This window comes from Ischnura elegans (assembly GCF_921293095.1).
Source record: "Ischnura elegans chromosome 13 unlocalized genomic scaffold, ioIscEleg1.1 SUPER_13_unloc_1, whole genome shotgun sequence".
Taxonomy (NCBI): Eukaryota; Metazoa; Arthropoda; class Insecta; order Odonata; family Coenagrionidae; genus Ischnura; species Ischnura elegans.
In genome coordinates, this window is record NW_025791657.1 from 14,177,876 (window position 1) to 14,201,958 (window position 24,083).

The 24,083-nt window shown below is 35.5% G+C and overlaps 2 protein-coding genes across 2 annotated transcripts in view; one reads left to right on the top strand and one right to left on the bottom strand.

Moving 5' to 3' along the window:
* LOC124172086 overlaps positions 1-20,721 on the bottom strand; it is a 46,520-nt gene extending 25,799 nt beyond the window's left edge. The window contains exons 1-6 of the mRNA XM_046551493.1: positions 20,372-20,721; positions 20,114-20,251; positions 17,510-17,677; positions 9,872-9,991; positions 8,232-8,360; positions 3,277-3,408 (exon numbers count right to left, since the gene is read on the bottom strand). Coding sequence (XP_046407449.1) covers positions 3,277-3,408; positions 8,232-8,360; positions 9,872-9,991; positions 17,510-17,677; positions 20,114-20,251; positions 20,372-20,539 — 855 coding nt within the window. The 5' untranslated portion in view covers positions 20,540-20,721. The remainder of the gene's footprint in view (positions 1-3,276; positions 3,409-8,231; positions 8,361-9,871; positions 9,992-17,509; positions 17,678-20,113; positions 20,252-20,371) is intronic.
* Positions 20,722-21,500: 779 nt separating this feature from the next.
* The window catches only part of LOC124172344 (zinc finger protein 271-like), a 33,841-nt gene continuing 31,258 nt past the window's right edge, over positions 21,501-24,083 (top strand). The window contains exons 1-2 of the mRNA XM_046551791.1: positions 21,501-21,895; positions 22,015-22,152. Of these exons, the coding sequence (XP_046407747.1) occupies positions 21,728-21,895; positions 22,015-22,152 (306 nt within the window). The 5' untranslated portion in view covers positions 21,501-21,727. The remainder of the gene's footprint in view (positions 21,896-22,014; positions 22,153-24,083) is intronic.

The window sequence follows — 24,083 nt, forward strand, 5'->3', positions numbered from 1 at the left end:
CCCATTAATTCATCCCACCTTACTCAAGCACAGGATGTGGTGTACGTTTGGCGCTCAAATTTAGTGGAAGGGCAACATTCACCATTGGAAAAAGTTCATTCTGGTAAAATGATCGGTTCTTCCAAAGAATCAGTCCTCAATGCTGTAGCAAGTTGTTTTAGAAGAAATTGGAAAGCCACCTATAGGCAGGCTGAAAGAAAGTTTGAATAGTGCATATAGAAGACAATCAGATTGCAAGCCATTTGCCAAATCAAGAAAAATCCAAAGCCAATTGAGAATTTTGTATGATTTGAAATGCATTTCTTCATAGACTGCAAGATAAGGGAGGAGAGTTTGTGACACTACCCATTACGTGGAAGAAATACTCACCTGAGATACCTGTCACCTAGATAGAATATAAGAGATAAGGTGTTAAAGTAAACTTAATGAACAAAGCTCGGAGGTGGACCAAAATCAATGATGTCTTGTCCTAAGTGTAGAGTAGGTTAAGATTGTGAAAAGTGCCCCCAGATATTTTGAAAAATTGCAGGCTCGGATTCTCGCAATTTCAACAAATGTTTTCAACAATAACCTGCTCAATGCTTATCCCCATGTAAAACGGCAGTTATGCATATTCGAAAAGATGATATACCAATTATCACCACTTTTGTCATATTCACGCAGTACTTAGGAAATTCAAGCTTAACAGTATGGTTATAAACAATGATTAAGATTAATCATAGTGTGATAGGCATTTTTTACTTAAAATTTTATTCATAATCAACGATATTAGAAACTGATCAACAATAGTTGCTCTCAACAATCAAATCAAATATCCTTGTGGAATACAGAGATGCAAATGGCACAAAGCAGGTATTCGTTTTTTTTACTGTTTCACCGATTCCAAAAATTTGAAAAAAAATTTGGAATATATTTTGAAGTTGGGGTAACAGCATGTATTTTTCTGGCATGTCTATTTTTTCCTAAATTTATTTAATTTAATTTTGAAAAATGAAACTTATGCAAAAGTTTAGTTTTCGGTCAAATTTTTTTTTAAAAACAACAGGATGGTAGAACATAACTGAATTTACATTTTAAAATCAAGGAAACGATTTTACAAAAATAAAAACTGGAGATAAGGTTAAAAAACAATAAATAGTGTTTTAATTTTTTTGGGATTATTATCCATTGTAAAGGCCTGCAACTTTGGGGAAACACATAATTTTGGGTGCAATGTAAGTGTATTTTTTTATTTTTCGAAATATCAAGGGGCACTTTTCACCATCTAAACTGGCTAGACCCTCTGGAGACAGTAATAAAGCCCCTAAACGAATAACAAGTATATTTTCTTTCGCTGGACTCCAAACATTGCCATACAGAAATCTAATTTCGTTTGTACAATATGTTAACAGGCTTGCTGGAAGTAATGTTCCAAGTGCTTTTTAGAAATTGAAATTTTTAAATTATGTTTTTACAATAACTTGTCTGTATAATTTATATTTTGAAACCTACAGGATGATAAAAAAGTTTTCATTGCAATAACAGTCACCCTACTTGAACCCAAACTCCCTTCAAATGGTAGTTATTATGGGAATTACAGTTTGGGGTGAAGTAATCCAATAATAAGGTTAACTCAAGCCCAAATAAAATAAAACATTCAAGTACTTATTTTGTAAAAAAATTATGTGTTTAAGTATAGATTCGTTTTAAACCATAATTTAAACATATAAAATGAGAATTTTAAAGAAAACAATACCATAACACCACCATTCACATGAGGACGTGACGTGGGGGGAAGAAAAAGTAGTGGGATGATTCCTTTGGGAGGATATGGTCATGTACCGTGGATTGGGGAAAAGGGGGATGAGAAGAAAGGGGGGAAAGGGGATCGTCCTCTTGCGGGAGGGCTCTTTGCTGATGACTTGCTGGTGTGCACAAAAGAACGAGTGCTTACTACACAGATTATGAATTCAACAAAAAATTAAATGCATTAAAACAAGGAAAAATACACACAAATGCATGAAATTATTACCCAATCACCTTAACTTTAAACACAATACTGGCATGTGAAAAGAAACCAAAATCAATCAAATTTACCCAAAGCAAATGACATCCAGAAAATAATTAAAAAATGAAACAAGAATCTTCACTTCTTGTGTTTCTCTGGTGAGAATACAAAAACAAATGAAGTGACCACACCAACATTAATCCAAAAACTATCCAATAATACATTCTGTCCGAAATACTAAAATATACTCTCAGTCACGGGGAAAACAGGAGGGCCAAAAGAATAAAAAAATTACAAGGGAAAAATTTTGCAGGGCAATGGGAACTTCCTTCTATTCTTGATTGGGGAATTCTTCGTGAATGTTTTTACCTTAAGGGGGATGTAATATGGGATAACAGTTCTACTTATCCGCTCTTGGTCATAGATGGGTAGACCTTCTTGGCTGGCTCCTGTCAGGGTCGCTTAATCTTCATTCACCGTGAGCTGAGAGAATATTTATTTATGGGTGTCGTGGGTTGACTTTATTCCTCTTGGCGCAGGAAATCTACCCTTCTGTTCTTCTATTTCCTCTTCTTCACCATTACTCTCTTCTTGATCTAACCTCCACGATTCTCTTCCCTCTCTACTTCACCCCCACACGACAGACAAGATGCCTTCAGCTCTCCAGCATAGCCTTTGGCTACAGTACGAAGCTGGTGTAAATGTGTCTTCTCCAGCTGATATTTGTCTGGGTTTAACAACCTAGAGAGGGTTAATATTCTGGGATTGTAGCAGGTGGGGGAAACCGTGGAAGAAGCGGGTCTTCTTATAATCCTCACCATCGGCAGGGGGTGTTGCCGAAACATGTTCTCATTTCGTAGAGGGAGAGGGTACAGATTCTGTCACTCTCCATTTGCTTCTCATTGGTGTTGTGTGGAGGATGAGGATGGGGAAAAGTGAGGACCTTTCACTTGCCACGCACACAACATGAAACGACCACAAAATTGGGAAGGCGGGGAATCGTGGGGGAAGGGGGAAACACTTTACACTCCATTCAGGCTCACACACACATACACACACATGATATTGCAATCAGCTCTCCTTCCTTGTGCACACCAATTTAAAGTTACCCATGAAACATGCCAAGCGGCATATGTTAAAATACGTTTGGCCATTTTTGAAAATAATGATTTTCAATGGTTTCAATATCTGGACTCAAGAAGCCCATATTTACAGCATTTAAAATTCAGGATTTATCCCAAACATCACTTTCATCCATTGATTTATTTGAATGTGAATTTCATACATACCTCAGTGGCATCAGTCTCCTTGGTAGATAGTTCTTCTTTGGCCAAAACCAGCACAGAGTCAATGTCTATCTCGATGGCTCCAGTGCCTTCAGCATCCACCTCCTCACCATGGGAAGATATTGAGGTCTGTGCCTGCATATGAGTCCAAAGTCAGCATCATTATCGACACAGATGCAGACATACATATAGATATAGCTTTATAAGTTCGTAAAAAAAATGACTTCCATATATAGCATTGATAACAACCTACACACCATCTCAAAAAATTCACCTGTTAATATTCACATGTACACCTTGTATGTTACATTTATGTGCACTAAATTTTACTATAATTATAATGTACCACAATGCTAAAAAAAGGAAATAACTCATCTTCTCAAGAAAATGCAGGATTAGTATCCAGTAAAAAAATGCTACTCATGTGTGAATAAAAATTTTTCTAACACTTGAAAGTGTGACTGAGACTTTGGTTTAATTTTAAATGCTTCAAAATACTGTTGCCCTTCACTTTGAGTTATCTTACACACTTACAAAATGCATTTGTATTCCGTGGATTGTATCTGCTAGATGTTTTACATCATCATGTAGATTCTTAATAGTCTTTTAAAATACAGAATCACATAAAATTCAATTATGGGCAAATCGCTCAAAAGAGTACAGAAAAAAATACAAAGCATGCTTTGCTGAGAGATGGATGAGATGTGTTTACTCACATGCCAAGAGTCCATCATAATGTTAGCTCATCCTACTGCAATGCCTGGACTTATTACCAACCTTGAATTTGCATAGAAGCCTTTTAAAATTATTCTGCATTTTGCGGATGATAATCATAGTCCCTGCTTTATATGACTATTACCCTAGCATTCTTTCATCTAACAAAGGTTACTATAATAATCCAAGGGGTTGTAATTCCCTGTGTCGGTATAGCAGTTTTTAATTCTGTAGTGAGCCAGGCAATAAATAGCTTCGGAGTATAAAGGAGCAATTCATAGCATGCAAACAATAATGGCAATTTTAGCTCATTCCACTGCCAATCTAACCTTAAGTATAGTGGGTATCATACCTCCCTCTTAACATACAAAAAGTAAGCCTTAAACGATCATAAACATGCTATATTCATTACATTTCGATATTTGGTGCTTTTTTAATGGTGCTTCACAGGGAGTAACTGTATTAACCTCTTCCCTGCGCAGGGCGTGATTTCACGGCCTGAATTTTCTGATGCTAAAGAAGGAAGGCCGGATTATCATAGCCTGACGTTTTCGAAGCAAAACGCCAAAGGCCGTGTTTTCACGATTTCGCGGTCAAGCATGCTAAGTGATGTTTAGATGTTTAGAGTGTAGAGCAAGAGATGAGAGGTTAGATGTTTAATTGTTATTTTTATAACTCACTAGCAAGTTTGTAGGAGCGATATTGTAATGATTTACATCCAAAAATATACGTTATTTTGTTAGCAACATTCTAGATGTACATTTGTGGTGAAATTCAATAGAATATTCGATTTAACTTCTATGAAAAAAAGCCCTCGTAATGTAATAAAATATGATTCTCTCATTTCTTTGTCGTGAGCCAAAATTACAGCGATTATTTTTAATAACCTCTTACCAACCCTTGAATACAAAGGTATTATAAACGAATTTTGCTATAAATACTGATTAATGCATATCCTAAAAATTCGTAAATTTTATGTACGATAATGTATGATAAGGAATGTTTTACGTAGACACATGTTGTGAGAAGCATTCCATACCATTGCAGGAAAGACAACTGCTCTACCCAGGTAGTTACTCTCATATCTTGGATCTCTGGTCAGGTTGCACCTCACAGAGTTAGTTCGGGACACATTAGCGCATTAATGTTTTCTTGGAAAAACTTATTATCCTCCAACTGGAAGACCCAAGAGTATATTGGTGTAAGTATTCTCCTACTGAAATATGTACTTGGAAGGTGATAACCTCACTCTTCTCGGAATAGCTCATTTTCTTTTCAAAATTTTCTTGCCGTGTATTCAAATTTAGCCGTTAATTATCTGTACCCATTCCGCAACCTATACCAGGGATGGTTTCTGTGGAACCCTGCTGTGCGATGCAGCCCATACCATGAATGAAAGAGAACTGCACCACCTAGGTAATTACTCTCATATCTTGCTTCTCTGGTCAGGATCCAAGTGGTCTGCTTTGTGCCCCTCACGGGCTTATTTCGGGACACATTAGCGCATTAATGTTTTCTAGGAAAAACTTATCATCCTCCAACTGGAAGACCCAAGAGTATATTGGTGTAAGTATTCTCCTACGGAAATATGTACGTGGAAGAACTCTCTCTTCTCGGAAAAGCTCATTTTCTTTTCAAAATTTTCTTGGCGTATATTCAAATTTAACCGTAAATGTTCTGTATGCATTCCCCTTCCTCCTCCTGCAAGGATTTTTTTATAATGATGTTTCGGTGGAATGACATTTTTTCTTGGAATTATACAGCCAGGATTTTTTTCTTAAAGTGCCTTTCGTTTTGCTTTAGTTAGTTTTGCTTACGTTCTCGACAGTCAAGTGGTATAAAAAACTTTTTTTTCACATGCTGGATGTGTCAGTGCTGAATGCGCATTGTCTTTATAAGGCTGTCACGAAAAAAAGGATACCGATAGAAAAGTTCCAGCTCAACCTTATTCGGGAGATTTTGGAAACATACCTCAGGCAAAACAGAATGGCTAAAGGAAGAAGATCACAACAAGATCTACCGACTAGGCTAACTTCGCCATTGCCGGTCCAAAGCCCGGATGCAAAAGAAGGATGGGAAATTTATTCAAGAAACAGTGTTTTGTATTTTTTTTTATTTCGTGCGTAATATGAATTTATATTTATGACAGCAAATTTGCTTTAAAATAATATTTAGCCATTTCAAACAACAAATTTGTATGATTCCAGTAGTTTTATGAGAATTTTTCGGGAAAATATTCTTCTAAAAAATTCTAAATGTATCATTCTCATGTTTTCAGAGAACTGGAGAGCAGACGCAAATGAGGAGTGTGGATTTTGGCATCATGGATCTAAATTATGTTAATATCGTAAATCGTAAATACCTAGAAGTAGGCTAGGAACATTGAAAGATTTCATTCCCTTTAAAGTATTTGTTGGTCTATGATATAATGCCGTTTTGCTGAAAACCCTAAAAATAACCGTAGAACTTCGTTTAAAAGTTCTACAGGCATTGCAAAATGAAAGGAATACATTGATGAACTGACATTTAATGCAACAGTTACAATTAAAAAAAATTAAAATTGCACTGGTAACAATTAACAGACCGCAAAAGTATGCCGGGATGGGCTGCTCTCGGGGAAAAGGGTCGAGGATTATCCCCACAAGAAAAGGCCATTAAGGGGAGGAAGTGACTACCTGGTCAGTCCCGAGCCGAAAAAAAACTCCGTACGGGGCGAAAAAGAAAATCTCAAACCCTTCGTTGAACCAAAAGCAACTTCCCCAGAAGGAGCTCGGCTCGAAAAGGTTAAATGTGTATTACTTTAAGCAAACGAATATAACTTTTAAAGGTACTTATATTATTATGTAATTTAAAAAAATGAAGGTTTACCAATGCATGTGACTCAACAGTGAATGCAACTAGCTCCACACAAACTGATCTCTCTAAAAATTTATGTGTATTCAACAAAATCTTAGTTCTCCATACCTGGGTGTAAAACTTGATAGTAAAGTCTCCTTGGAGGAACATATTCAAAAGCTCTGCAGAAATATGATCTCTACTAGTGTTCTGATTCTATCAGATAAACTGTAGACATTGATTTATTATTGTCAATTTATTATGGTGAATTCTACCTAAATATTATTAGAGGATAGAATGTTGGGTAAACAAAGGAGAGAATAGGATTTTTAGATAGCATGGAAAGGGTGAAGTTGTGAATTTAGGAGGGAAGGGGGACTTTTGAAATGCTTTGTGAATGCTCCATGCAAACCTACCTTAACACCAAGCGGTAGAGTGCTTTAATAAAAATGTCTTGGAGTTTATTTTTAAGCATTATATATGCAGTATGAAAAAGCCTTATGAAACTTTTATTGAGGTTTTAAGTATTTCTTCCCGATTTTTATGAAAAAAATATTGTTTTCAAGTCGTATATCCTATCGGAAAACCATTAATTGATGTCTAGCAGCTAAATCTACGTACTATTGATCGTAAAAATCGTCTCTTCAAAACAATTTGACCGGTAAAACTCACTGATGGCTGACAATGAGATATATATCTATACGTATATATATATATATATATACATATTCTACTTCATTCATTCACACGACGCCTTAAGCGCAAATATGCATATAAATTCACAGGTAAGGAAAGAAAGGGAAAGGAACATGGAACCTTTTTCTATTCCATGTTCCTTTCCCTTTCTTTCCTTACCTGTGAATTTATATGTATATATACATATATGTATATACAATACACTACGCTTCCTTGTTGACCGTTTTTCGAGTTAGCTGCACAAATTCCCGTCAATTCGTTCAGTCTATCACTATTTTAAGTAAACACGAGTTGCAAGTTACGGCTATTAGACATTGATGTATTATTGTCAATTTATTATGGTGAATTCTACCAAAATATGATGTTTAGTATCCTCATCTGGGGCCCTAGACCCAATTCTAAAATAATCTTCAAAATTCAAAAAAGGATACTGCAGCTCTTCGGTAAAATGTCTCCTTACACAGCATGCCACGCTCCACTTCAAAAAATTAACTGTATTACATCACCCCTTTGTGTTCATGTATACTGCGACTGTTTGTGCAAAAAACTATATTCATAATTATGACGATTTCTTCACATAAAAATTTTTTTCTTTCTTCATTAGTACTGTTTTTGTATCTTATATACTCCTTGACATGTCTTATGTTTGTCCAAACAGATCACTGGACCAATTAAAATATTGTAATTAATATTGTTATTATTATTATGATTACCTGATCAGAGGCTTGGGACACGAGGTCATTTGTGGCCCCATTAGTGCTATTATTGTGTGCATATCCACCTCCATCATCACTGAACTGATCTGCTTTTACAGAAGGAGACCCACATATTCCCATGCCACTCTGAGAAAAAAGAGAATTAACACTTCATTGATACAGGTTTACACCAATTGGTCTCAAAAGCAAAAAGATCACAACCAAAACAACAAATAAAGGGTGTATACATAATTGCAAAATTCCCTGAAAAGCTATTCTGACCTCAGATAGGAAGACTGGAGAAATTCATCGACTAACAAAATATGGCCCATTAAGTTACTCTCTCTTTTCAATTAGCCATAGGAAACCCTTCCTAAAAAGGAGCAACAAATTTATCAGCAATTATTTGTGAAAGCATGGTCTCATGACATATTCATTGGCAACCAAGATTTTTTGTCTACTTGTGCAGACGAAGTACAAAAAAGTTGATTTCAACCATTAAAGGTGATCATTATATTTTATTTCAATCAAAGATGAATACATAACAAGTTCCATTAAAATCACCTCATGGAAAGAAATTGATGCCTCTTGACAACCACCCTGGTTTGCCAACATCCAATACCCTTTCCAAAGATGGTGAAGGACAAATCCTGAGTCCCCCTTATCATTTACTCCATATAGTTCTCACTACATCCACATCTGCAACAGTTACAATATGCCTAATATAAATTCTTTTTTGGGAGCAATTCATGTTTGGTAGGATTGGCTAGTAACTGCATCACCTGATTATGTGGCAATACAGCCAGCCAGAACTAACACAACAGGATTTATCATTCACCATAAAAGGTTTTTCACATTTGAAACGACTTCACCAGTAGTTGACCGCATAATGAGACATGATGGCCTGATAAAAACAGCTGTAGACGGACTGCTGGAAGAATATTACAAGTTATAAAAGATGTAAAAGAGAAGAAATACGTCCCAATGAAATAGTTAGCGGACAGTAGTGTTGCCTCAAAGATATCTTAGGACTTATGAAGTTGATCCGTCCTTCTGTTATGTGGTGATTGGAAGTGAGTGTGGTGTTTCTATGCTGAGAAAAATGGGAAATGCCATGACGTCTGAGTCCTCAATTGCTCAGTGAGCAATGGTGAGTGATTAGAGTAGCTCTATGCCCCCATTCTGTTCAAAAGAATAAACCATTCATTTTGAATGATTTCTTCAAGAATGACACAAGTCTATGTTAGTCGAAAAAACTTTTGGGCCAACGGGCCAAAATTTTTCGGAATTTTGATTCCCATGATCTCCCTTGAAAAAGAAACCAGAATCGGTCAGGAAACGTTGGGGCCACCCAAAAATTTGCAAGGCAACAGAATCTTTTCTTCAACTAACATGACTAACTGTGAAAGTTCTAAAGAAGACTTATTACGCATCTCAAGTTAATTTATTCACATTTGACAAAGTTAGGGTAAAGGTTTTGCTTTTCTGGCAACTGCTACAGGAATATTCCATGGAGGAAATATTCCTGTGATCAAATTCCTATTCCATATTTGATAAAGGAAGGGAAAAGGTATTGTTAAATGATATTCGAATTATACATAGAGGACTGAATATGTGTACTAGCAAAACTGTGCTTAACAAAGCAAACGAGAACTTACCAAGTCGTCAGTCGCCAAAGGGTCGAAAGCATTACTTGAATATCCAGCTGGATCCTGTGTGTACGTCACAGGATAATTACCTTCACTGAGAGGGTCTTCATTCTCATCTTTGACAGTTACCTAGAAGATAATGCTGGGTGCCAATCAATGGGGGCAAAATAAAAATGTAAATAATAACAATAAAACCTCCTCTTTCACCTAAGACCACTCAAGCTGGCTGAAATCATATTTGCACAAGATTTAAGTGACAACCTAAAATGAAATGGCAGACATGACCGGTTTACTCTGCACACCTTGGTGTGGAATGCTTCTCAATGTGCTATCCACAGTATAAGTGGGAAAATTCATCCCCTTCCAACTCAGATATTATTCTATCCTGTAGAAACTTGATTTATATAGCCATTTATAATGCATTATATGTTGTATTAAAAATGTCCACGGCACAACATGGGGGCAGAGGGATTAGTGTTTTCTCATTGTTAGCAAAGGAGTGAAGTAAAACCCTCATTTTCTGTGAATCCATTTCGAGACAGAAGTTCTAGAAGTCTATGATGACATTGTCTCCTTATGTGGTTTATTAAACAATTTCTAAATAATAACTCTAATAATTTTTATTCTTTTTATGAGCACATCAAGACGTTCCATGTAAGAAAAAATTCTTTTCATCAATTATTTGAATCTACTACTTTGTATCCCTCACCAAAAACTATAGATATGTTACAAAAAACGCCATGTTAAGGAAATTTAGTGACAGGAAAGAAGCATATTACACTCCAGCAGTAAAATTTCCAAATTCTGGATCATTGACTGATTTGTTTGTGGGCTGTTTTACATCTATGGGCATCTATGTAGTTGACATGACAAGGAGACAGAAAAATGCAAGTGATTCAAGATTGCAAACATCCAAAATCTTTGATAGCCATTTTACACGGGTCACGGAATTGCTCAGATTAGAACGGCATTTATTTCTAAAATGACTTGGAATTGCACAAATGCATGAACGAAATTAGAACAGGGGCTATTTTGCCATCTCACACCCACTGATTGTTGTATGTGTTCTAGCATTTCCCTGCTATACACGACGAATTTTAGGACTGCACCTTTGCACACATGTCAGATTCTGCTACAGAACGGTAAAGCGAGCCTTACAGCTTCGATCCTGAAACATGAAAAGTCGGCTATGGCCGTAACGTAAGGATCAAGAGGCAGGACAAAACAACTACTGTGTTGGTTAACTGGAACGGAAAAATTCATACATGTCAACCTTTCAAAGTAGTGAAACTTAAATGGAAATCCATTACAAGCACTCAGCTCAGAGGTAGCATTTGCAATGGATGAAGGCACTTTGCTAGGGTTTCTTCAGTTGAGGCATGTGCACTCACACAATGCCAAGGAAACTGCAAGAGTGGAAGGGACCTTGCAAAACTTCCTTTGGTTGAGAGAGACACATTCAATCAACATAGGGGAAACATGTCTCCTTCTTGTTTACATTATTGTATTGTTGTCTTTTTGTAGATTCAATTACTAAATGAATAAGTTGAATTTGGTTCTTAATTATACTTCCCTTACTTACAATAAAGCTACATGAGGGTTCTGGCTACTTCCTATGTTGAGGTCAAGCACGAAGATTGATTGAAGAAAAAGAGAGCAATCTTGAGATTCACCTATGCTGTAGCAAAGACATTAGGCTAGAAAGGAGAATTGAGACAGTCCACTATGCATTGGACTCTTTGATGGGATGTGTGACATTTCTTTCACAAGAATGGTGGTGTAATTAAGTTAATATTGACCTACCTTCCTAAGTAGATGAGGGCGGTCAGATTTTTGGCCTCATTTTGTGCAACTCACTGTCACAAATATAGTGAACAGATGTTTGGATTAATCAGGACATAGGATCGTTCCATATAAAATCAACCAATATTTTGACCAAATGACACCCACCGACTCGTATTTTCATGAAACTTGCCATGGCCATACATTCCGGTATAATTAGAAATTGTGCACAATTTTAGCCTCCAATTGTCAATTTTTAATGAAATATGAGCAATTGAAATTTGGGCTTGACCCCTAAAGTGCCGCAACGTGCAACAGGTGGTGATTTTTATTTTCATCCATAACTCCATTCCTGTGAGATGAAAAGGCATGATTTTTTTCCTAAAGCTAAGTGGTTCATAATGATCCCACGATTATCATCAAATATTTACTGCATGAAGTAATTCAGCTGCAAAAAAATAAAGTTTACAAAAAAATCTTGCTTGTAGCATTTTTTGTTGTCAGCATTCACAGGAAAGGGCCATGCAAATACAGACTCATGGTTCAGTTAAGTAATCATTAATGTATGACCAAAGATCCTGATGAAAAAATCATGAGTCCAACGTTCCTTTTGGAAAAAAATACTCATCCATGGTCACAGGAAAAAATGGCTCTTTTTCAAGGCTCTTAGAAATAACAAAATTTAGTGGATATATGAGCTAATACTAATGTTTAAACAATATCAGAGCATGCATTAACTCATTATAGCGTATGCTACCGGCTTATAGAGTAGGAAACACATAAGCAATCATGTGAATGTACTTCCCAACGTACTGCTAATTTCGTGCTATCTGAACTATTCGAGCAGGAGTTTTAATTTAAAAAACCTTCATGATCCATGGTACACTATCACATTCTAAATTCCTTCTATTTCCAAAGACCAGATATATTTCATATCCAGATGTATTGATATCACAGGAATGTACATTATCAAATGTAAAATAGAACCGTCATCAAATCATTTGAATTGAGAAATTTCTAAGGTACTTCACCCTTTCCATGTTTCATCTAGTCATTCTACATCATTGGAAATTTAGGTAAAAACCGTTAAATTAAATTAACAACCTTATCAATTGATTTGAAAGTGAAGCTCCTCTTTCTAACTGGCTGATCACGTTCTAAGATGTCTTAGTGTTTTTCACAAGGTCTAAACTTTTTTTCAATGTTGGCCACTTCCTCCCTCAATAAGTAGTATGACACCCAGAGCTTGTGGTTGCAGGAGAATTAAGCACCCAGAATTTGTGTCCTAGTGGCACACAGCAAACATATCTCTCTGGCCAAGAGAATAATGATAGTGAGGGCCCTTTAGGTGTCATGAATTTAACTGAAATATCACCTTCTTCATGGTTGAGAGCTTCCACTAGTCCAATGTACCACACTGCTTGCTGTAAATACAAGCTGCATATGAACAAACAGCCAAATTATCTGGGAAATCCACCGTTTCAGAAGAAAAATCAAATATCGTGCTGTACTCGTGAACTAGGCCAGTGAACTTTGCAGTGACTTCTCCATCCGGTAAAGGCAAAAAATGATGGATATATCTTGTGCCTGGAATTGTTTTTGCCTTGGTGGATCTTTCAAGAAGTTTACTATGTGTCCAAGCCACATCACTAGACTTAATGTAATGGATGTTGATGTTTTTCATATATCTCCACAAAATTCACACATCCCACTACTGTTTGCTATTTGCTGTGTCATTCGTTTATTGGTACCACCTAAACCATCACAGGAGGACTTTCCATGGCTTGCGGAAAAAAGACCGGGTTGCATTTATTCCATTGTCATTATAATGATGGCACAAATTTATAAAATACTTCCAGTTTTTATATTGCCCAGCACATCCATCTGTGAAGTACTGAACCTCTTGGATCATAGGCGAAGTTCTCTTTTAAAATTCTATAAGGTGACGTTGCTCTTCCATAACAAAGACCACATCATGGTTAAGGTCACTGGATATGATACAATGAGATGAGGTAATGAGAGTACCATCTTTCTTCAGGTAAATCAAGCAAGGGTGTATGGTGAATGATAGATTGGTCCAGTTATAACTTAGAACTTCATTCTGAATTAAAAATAAAAAGTTTTCAGTAAAATCTATTACGATAACTGTCTTTTCACGAGTGAGGGTTTGTTTGCTTATTTTGAACAACTAGGATTGTTCTTTAGAGACATAACAATGTGATATCAGTTTATTCATTTTGAGGCATAGAATTTCCAAGAGTTCATCAATGGATGATGTAAACAACTGAAGTGTTATTCTATCAGAGGAAACCTACTGACTATATTACACTGTATCAGTAGGGGTGTATTCACAAAACACAGAAATGATGATATCCTTTAGCCTGGGATCTTGACAGTAAGAACATTTTCTTAGCATAAAATCTGCATTGTTTTTGTCACAGATGATGATAGCGATCAACTTCTTATGTTTCCTTCAATTGCAAGGCACTAATTAGCAGTTTCACATTTTGATGTATGACACAAACACAAACTGAATGGGTCCCAGAAGCACCAGCTATCACACACCATTTTGAATGAAGTGAACAGAATTTGGAGAACCCAATTTTTCTTGTGGGTACTGCTCTTTGAAGAGCAATTAAAGTTCCTTGAGGTTATATAAAATCATCCTCTTCTGGATATACTCATTCTTACCCACATTAACTTTATCTTTGGCTCTTGGAATCTGTATAGAATTTCAGTCCAGCTTGTAAAAATTTTTCACCAGCTCTACCATGGAGTTTGGAAGTGGTTTCCCAGCACATGATGATGGCATAGCAGGTATTCCCTTATCAATTAACTTTTTTGCCTGTCTCACTGTGTAGCCTGAAACATGAAACTCACTCACAATCCTTTCCCTAGACCAAGATAAAGGGTCCAGGGTCAACATTTGAATTTTACCCTGCCTGCTAACTGTTGGCAATTTCTTTATTTTAGTCAGAAGGTCATCCAGGTTGGCTGCGTTTTGCTTGATGAGTTGACTGTCACTCTCATCTTCATCACTACTTAGATTTTCCAAGATGGATTCACTAGTTTCAATGCACCAGACACTATAAAATAGGTAATGCTTAGCCTGTGTTATCTATCCTTTTCCATATGAGTGTCTACTATGAGAAGACAAAGAATGTAATTTCAAAGGAGAGCAGTTTAAAGCCTCTAAGCTGCAGTTTCCTTCATCTTATTTTCTATGACCTTCTACCCAGACTTAGCTGATGAAAGTTCTTTATCGCTTTCATCAATGCCATTGGAAACAATTTCACTTTTACAAATTTTGGAAATCCTATTGTCACACATACAGCAAATTTTCTCCAGGCTTCACCATGATGCCTGCTACTCTCACAGACTTACACTTTTTCAGAGGTATGGTCCTCAGAAATTTCCTCACAGGACCTTTATGTATGGCAAAAGGGTACAGCATTAAAGCTTATAACACTCGTATATCTTTAAGTAGCAATTAAGATGATGAGAGCACACTCAACGGTGATGAAATAGGAATATTGCACCGCAGGGCAATGAATTCTCTGTCCACTTCTGGTAGTTATTTGAAATAAAAAGTTTGGGCTGTGTTTGTGTAGCTCTTTTTGTGAAATTCAGAACTAAATTCTTTGCCTACACTGCACAATGCTATCTCTGACATGGCAAGACATACCTCAATACGAATAAGACATGTTACAATGTAAGCCTGGCTATCAATCACCCACACGAGTTGTTTAGTCTGAAATTCAACATACAATATCACTAAGGCAGCACCATATGAATGAGAATTGAATTAACTTCACTTGGACTGAAATTGGAGAGAACTTTCTGATAGCTCTTCTCTGCCTTTCCATTTTATGCCATACTATTCAGTTACCCAATACCCTTGTATGAGATAGCTTGTTAGGAATAGTCCTAAAGCACAAAGTTAGCAGTACGTTGGGAAGTACATTCACATGGTAGCTCATGGGATTCCTACTCTAAGAGCCAGTAGCATACGCTATAGTTAGATAATGCAAGCTTCAATATTGTTTAATCATGAGTTTAAGCTTATTTCTCCTCTAAATTGTGTTAAATCTATGTGCCTTGAAAAGAGCCATTTTTTTATTGTGACCATGAATGAGTATTTTTTTACTTAAAGAAACGTCCGACTCACGATTTTTTTCACCAGGATCTTTGCTCATACATTAATAATTACTTTTAACTGAACCATGAGTCTGTATTCACATGGCCTTTTCCTGTGGATGCTGAAAATGAAAAATGTTACAAGCGAGATTTTTTTGTACACTTTGTTTTTTTGCAGCTGAATTACTTCATGCACTGAATATTTAAGATAGTCGTGGGATCATTATGGACCACTTTGCTATAGAAAATAATAATGGCTTCCCATCTCACAGGAATGGAAATATGGATGAAAATAAAAATCACAATGTGTTGCACGTTGCGGCACTTTAGGGGTCAGCCAAAGGTTCAATCGCTCATATTTCATTAAAAATTGACAATTGGAGGCTAAAATTGTGTACAATATCTAATTATAACAGGATGTACGATCACGGCAAGTTTCATGAAAATCCGAGTCGGTGGGTGTCATGGCCTGGTTGATTTAAAATGGAATGACCCCATGTCAATTCGGATGTGTCCTCAATGTTAAAAATTCTACAACGAGAATACTTTTATAACTAAACATTTATATTATTGTATCTTCCTATATATTTTGGTCTTTAATGAGCAATTCTTTATAGATCTTTTTAATTTAATGGTTTTATTATATGTGTTTACTCTTTTCAATGGTCTATCATCTGTGATGTTATACATAAAAATATCATAATTGAGTTATCCCACAAATAAATGAAATGAAATAATGTATTGATGACGACTTCATATAGGGTGACCAGACATCCGGGTTGGTCTAGCCATTTCATCCTTTGTAGATGTACGTCCAGTGCCTGGGCAGATCTTTAAAGAATGGGGAATTGTCCTCCTTCTCAAAAATTATGTTATATTAAGTATATTAATCCGCTAATAGAAACACACAACTTCTCAAAATTTCTAAATATTTCTTCAGCCTAACATGGTAAAATACAACTGCAGAAAGTGTATTTCCCTAGATTTCATCCATGTGGACCAACGAGAGAAACAAAATAAACATTTCCTCAGTAAACATTTAAAAACAGAACACTTTTAAAAATGCAAAAAATTGCTTGAAAAAGTAATATACACAAACAAAACACAAAATCACAATGCTGATAATTTCTGTATTCTATATTGTGAATTTGCAATTACGTTTCAAGTGTCCTGCTTTACCTCCATTCATCCTTTTCTTTTAGCCCTTTCGCACCCTGATGCCGGGAGGAGCCAGCAGATATTTTTATTCATAGAACACCTACCAGTGGGTACAGTGCAGATGTTTGCCCAATATCCACGTGGATTTTCGAAAAGTGGGAAATTGTACTTTTAGTTGAAAATATTGATTAAGTGTATTGAAAATCTTTTAACAGCTACCTTGCTAGGTGTAAAAAATGTAAAAATTGCTTGAGAAAATTAGGTCCACGAAATATCATCATAGGTTTAATCAATTTTTATTTATCTAAATTATGAAATTGGTACTATATTTCTTCTTATTTTATTTTAAAAACATTCAGTGCTTTTCCTCTCATCTCTTTTTTAATAGGGTGCTGTCCTCCTTTTTCACCTCATGGCATCTGGTCTCCCTAGTCACACAAGCAAGGGTGACTTCCCGTACAAATGCATTCAGTTACACTGGGCTAAAGCAATTTTGTCTAGCAACATAGTAAATATCTATAAATTAAGGTCGTATAACAAGGTTTCACTTTGGATGAGAATAAAACTTACCAACATATTATCTCTGAATTGACGGGAGTCTGGCACAGGGATGTATATTTCAGTCCTTTGGGCTGAACAAGTGAGATGTGAGGTGCCTTCTATCTCATCTTGAATGAAGTCTTTCGTGTCAGCAGAAGACCCCAGTTCGTCATCAGTTTCCTCATCCCCTTGGATACTCTGTGGAGAAAGTAACCGTGATAAACTCACCTCCTTCAATGTCAACAAATGAAGCACATTCGTAATATTGATGAAATAGGATTTTCAATGTGATATCCAAGAATTTGCGTAAAGCTTGACCTGTTTCTCTCAATTCAAAACTCAAAAGCTACACAGCTGCTGAAACCAAATTAGGCAGGAAGATACTTGGTATACTTGGTTCACATAGTGGGTGTATTACAACATTCTTGGGGCAAGGGAAGAGGAAAATAAATGTTTTCAACGATAGTGTTTTAAAATGTGAATCTATCATGTAGTACATGTTTTTGATTAATTTTTAATGTAATTGAACACCTGTTTCTATGTACTCAAATACCAACAGTAGAAGAGAAGAAATACATCTCATATGTTGTCTCCTTTCTGAGGCGGAAAAGTATGAAATCATCTGTCTGATCCTGGTTGGGAGTGTTAAAGGAGAGTGCTGAAGATGAGGAAAAAATGTTCAAAGTCACAAAACATCAAAGATGGGACAGCAGCTAGAGATACTTGGGACCAATTCAATGGGCAAGAGAGCAATGCCTGAACAGCCAATGCACTGAATAGTGTACGGCACATCAAAGAACATGAACAGGAATCTAAGAAATTCTGACAACTCCACATGAATAGTCTGGTGGATGAAACGTTTAATAATTTAAAAGATTTTTAATTTTCAAATCACATCACTTATATAAGTATATACAGTTAACATGCTATTTGAGTTCTAGATATATGTGAAAAGTTCTTGGCCAAAGTAATCTGCATGAATTTGAAAGTAAAAAAGAAAAAAAAAACACAAAACATCAAATTCATTCCATTCTGTGCTCAAGAGTTAATTTTTGACTATATAATCATAATTCATTAAACAAAATTTACGTACAAACTGGAATAACAATCCATTCCCTGTTCAAAGAAATGCTTACAAAAATATTTTCCTGGAAAGGTAAATATCTAACAAAATTACCTATCTATAAAAATATTTAGGTTTAAAAAAAACAGTCCGCAAAATTTATCATAATTATCAAAATACCCAGGGCCAATTTTACACAAAAAAACTTTCCTGAACAACCCCTAAAAATGAAGGTTATGATATGGCAAGCCACGATAGCGAAGACTGTTACATGGGTTAACCATATCAATTAATAAAATATGGTATTTCACCAAATAAGCCATCTTTAAAATCAAATAAACAGAGCACATCACATTCAGTGCATATCGTAGTTGGTATTCATAAAAATAGATCTTAAGAATTTGATATCACAAAAATTTGAAACAGAGAATGCAATTTTAACTAATGGATTATTCAAATAAACTTTATTTTTACTCATAAAGAATATTAGTTGTGATAGCTGAAGTTACATACATTGTTCTAACTCAACATACTCATATTAATAAAATATTTATGCAAAAATAAAAATTTATATACAATCTTGTATCAAAGTAACTAGCAAACATACTAAACATATTGATACTTATAAGATACGTCACATCTATCTTCTGATCGTTTTTTTATTTTACGTCCATTGTTTACAACGTTTGTAATGATATTTTTGCAACAATCATCCCCAAAGCCCAAACGTAATTTTAAACACTTATGCATTCATTGTACCTCTCCTCTTTCCGCATTGTAATCCGTGTAAACTGAGAAAAGTTTTTGACCATCCGCAGGTATATATCGTTATAAAATAGAGAAAACATCAAGAATTCACATTTTGTGCGTGTGCAGTTGAGCCTATGATTGGACACCAACTTACAGATCCATTTCAGTTCACCCTTACAATTAGCAGGAAATGGTAAGAGATTTTTTGTTAATTTTAAAATGCTTCGGCTACCCAAGTGAGTAAATATATTAAAAGGCATTGTTTCATAGCATAGTGGGTTCATTGCCTTTTATGAGTTGGCGAACTTGAATGCCCCACTTTGTTAGCTATGATTGTTTTACAGACACATATTCGAATGAGACAGCAAAACCTCTTTGCGTATCACCACTGAAACATCAACTGCAAGGTAATAAGCACTTGACACGGAGATTGAGAAACACAGCTTGCGGGAAACTGGGCTAGTTTCACTATTCTGTCAACCATGTATGACAGTCCTTAAAGTTCTCCAACATAATCAATTAACAAAAATAATGCTCCAATTATTTTTTATCTCTAATCCAAGTACTTTATAACATTAAGTTGGATTTACCACTTCCATGAAGTCATACAATATTCTATTTCTCAAGTCGTGGCATCAAGTGAATAATCAATCACAACTTTGAGCAAATCCAATCAAACAAGTGCTATAACAAGTTTAATCCACAAATAATGATTCAACTGGATTTCTCACTGCTGTCGACACAAACCAAAGCTCTCACTTGACATTTACCGAAACATACCATGCACCAGTCTTCAAAAGAGAATAAACTAAAGTACTCACCCTAAAGCAATTAATGCCAGAAAAATTTCTCAGCTTTGCGTCCGTTTCTAAACAAGTCATTTTGAAAACACTTAATTCCGTGAGCTTTTTCAAACATAGGGGACAAAGGGTGGTGGGCAGGCCATCTCCCACAGCAACCTAAGATAGCAATCAACACGTTATACATTGAAGAGGTGCGAAAGAATGCTTATAACACGGAATGCAGATAGCAACATGAAAAAAGAGAAATCGATAATATGTAGGCAACGTGTCACTTACTTCTAAACCGAGTAAACCATTTATGGCATCCTTAGCAGTTATTCTGCAAGCTACGTTGGAAGTGAATATGTTGTAATAATAATGATTATTCTTCGTGCATAGTCTGCATAAGGTACCCACAGAATCCCTTTCTGGTGAAGCGGTGAAAATCCCGGCGCTCTGATTCATGTTTTAATTTCAATCACTCATTCAATCTTCAAATATGTTTAATCGTCGATGAAATCATTAACACACAACAGACTGAGATCTCCAGATTCGTCACGGGAGCTACATAGATTTCAATGACACAACATACATTTAGAATGCTTACGGTGAAAGATAACTTCAAATTATAATATTTAAATAACTCAAAATCACCTCAACGAAAAAATACACAGCAAAATTGATATGGGTGACCTCCTATAAGTTCACTGTAATAATAATGTTAATATAAGATCATGCAATAAAGATTGGTTTGCTTTTGCTGAGTGTTAGTTTTCAATTCTACCGCTAGAGACAGATATACATAGCAGGCCACTAATCAAGGCGCGTTCCGGCAGAAGTGAAAATTATGTAGGAGACTGAGTTTGATAATAAATTGAATATGGTTTGTATTTTTATATTCTTGGTACTTAAAGTGTTATTCTTCCTCCTCTCTTAATAAAAAATTCCACTCAAAAACATAACTTATAAAATTCAAATGAAAAAGTTATTTTCTAAGGCTTTCTTTCAAAGATAATTTTTTGTCATTAACGTATTTTTCTGAGTAAATATCAGTTGAAATATAATGTATCATTTACAGAGATAGTTTCTCACCTTATCTACTCTTTGCAGACTTGTTTTAATGTTGCTTTACCCATATACCTCTAAAAATTCTACCATTGTATAGTCGTTTAATTTGTCTCATCAACACCGTGCACTGTGCTTTGTTCCGATGGCATTAATCGCATTAATATTGCTTGCAAAGTCTTAAATGAAAAGTTTCCTCCTACTTCCATGCTACTGCCTGTGTATTTCGGAACGCACCTTGATTAGAGGCCTGCTATGCATATGTACCTCTATCAGCCAAAATGTAAACTAAAGCTCAGGGAAAGCAAACAAATCTTTGCTTGCATGATCTTATATAATCGTTGTTACAGAGAACTGCAAGGTCAACCGTTTAATCCATTTTCATGTGGTGTGTTTTTCCGTTGTGGTGCTTATGAGTTATTTAAATTTTAAACTTGTCTTTCACCGTGAGCATTCTAAATATAGGTGATATCATCGAATCGTATGTAGTTCCCGTGACGAATCTGAAGATCTCATTCTGTTGTGTGTTGATAATTTCATCGACGATTTAACATATTTAAAGATTGAACGAGTGATTGAAGTTGAAACATGAATCATACCGCCGGGATTTTCAGCACTTCATCAGGAAGGAATTCTGAGGATACATTGTGCAGACTATGCATGAAGAATAGAGATTACTTTTACAACATATACACTTCCAACGTAGCTTACAGAATGACTGTGAAGGATGCTATAAATGGTTTACTCGGGTTAGAAGTAAGTGGTTCGATACCTACAACTTATTTATTTTTCTTTGTCATATTGCCTTAGTTATTCCATATGATCAGCATCATTTCGCACTTCTCCAATGTATAGCGTGTTGATTGCTATCTTAGGTTGCTGTGGGAGATGGCCTGCCCACCACCCTGTGTCCCCTATGTTTGAAAAAGCTCACGGAATTCAGTGTTTTCAAAATGACTTGTTTACAATCGGACGCAAAGCTGAGAAATTTTTCTGGCATTAATTGCTTTAGGGTGAGTACTTTAGTTTATTCTCTTTTGAAGACTGGTGCATGGTATGTTTCGGAAAATGTTAAGTGAGAGTCTTTGGTTTGTTTCAACATCAGTGAGAAATCCAGTTGAATCATCTATTATGGATTGAATCAGTTATTTGTGGATTAAACTTGTTATAGCAGTTGTTTGATTGGATCTACTCAAAATTGTGATTGATTATTCACTTGATGCCATAACTTAGGAAATAGAATGTTGTATGACTTCTTGAAGGTGGTAAATCCAACTTTATTTTAAAAAGTGCTTTGAGTAGAGATTAAAAATAAATAGAGCATTATTTTTGTTAATTGATAATACTGGAGTACTTTCAAGGCCGTCGGACATGGTTGACGGAGTAGTGAAACTAGCCCAGTGTCCCGCAAGCTTTGTTTCTCAATATCCATGCGAAGTGATTTTTACCCTGCAGTTGGTGTTTTTGGTGGTGATTAGTAAAGGCGTTTTGTTGTCTGATTCAGCTATGTGTTTGTAAAATAATTATGGCTAACAAAGTGGGCCATTCAAATTCGTCAACTCATAAAAGGCAATGAATTCACTACGCAATGAAACAATCCCTTTTAATAAATCTACTCAGTTGGGTAACCGAAGCATGTTAGAACGAACAAAAAAACCTCGTACTGGTTCCTGCTAATCATGATTGTGAACTTAAATTGAGCTGAAAGTTAGTGTCCAATCATAGGCTCAACTACACACACAGAAAATGTGAATTCTTGAGGTTTTCTCTATTTTATAACAATATATACCTGCTGATGGTTCAAAAACTTCTCTCAATTTTCACGGCTTGTTATACGAACAGATGAGAGGTGCAATGTGTATAGAAGTGGCCCAGTATTTGAAATTAAGTTTCAGCTTTGCACTTGATAGTTGCAAAAAATGTCATTACTAACGTTTTAAACTACATACATAAAACTGAACTCAATGAGAAAATGGATGTGATGTATCTTTTAAGTATCAATTTGTTTAGTTTGTTGGACAGTTACTTTGTTACAGGGTAATGTTTACATTTTTATTATAGGAAAAATGTATATTGATATGAGAACATTATATTTGCTAAAACAATCTATGTCACTTCAGCTATTACAAATGATTTCGTTTTTTAGCAAATATAAAGTTTCTTTGATTAATAAATTAGTTAAAATTGCATTCTGCATTTGAAATTTAGGTGTTTTAAAATCCCTAAGTTTTTTCTTTGAATACCAACTAAGATGATCACTGAATCTGATATTCTGCATTTTTTAGGGTTGTGGAGGAAAAATTTTTTGTGTTAAATTTACACTGGGTATTTTGATAAATATGATAAATTTTGAGGTCTGTTTTTTTAACTTCAATATTTTTTCAGAGAAGTAATTTTGTTAGAAATTTACCTTTTCAGAAAAGTTTTTTGTTAGTGATTCTCTGTACAGGGAATGGATTGGTGTTCCACTTTGTAAGTAAATTTTGTTTAATGAATTAGTTGTTTTAGAATGTTTTTCTGATAAAATTTCAAATCTATACAGGTTTCTTTGGCGAAGAAATTTATCGCCCAAATCTAGAGCTGAAAAAGCATGTATGCTGTATTTACTTTTTACTTTACTAAGTGATAAGATTTAAAAATATAAAAATCTCCTAATTTGGTTAGGTTTCGTCCACCAGGTGATTGAAGTGGACTTGTCAGAATTTCCTATATTCTCATTTGTGTTCTTTGCTATGGCGTACACTATTCAGTACATTGGCTGTTCAGGCATTGCTCTCTTGCCTGTTGAAATTGGTCCCATATATCTCTAATTGCTGTCTCTTCTATGATGTTTTGAGTCCTAGAACAATTTTTTCTCCTCTTTACCGCTTTTCTTAAGTCTCCCATCCAATATCAAACTGATGATTTCATACCTTTCTGCCTAAGGTAGTGGCCAAAATATGAG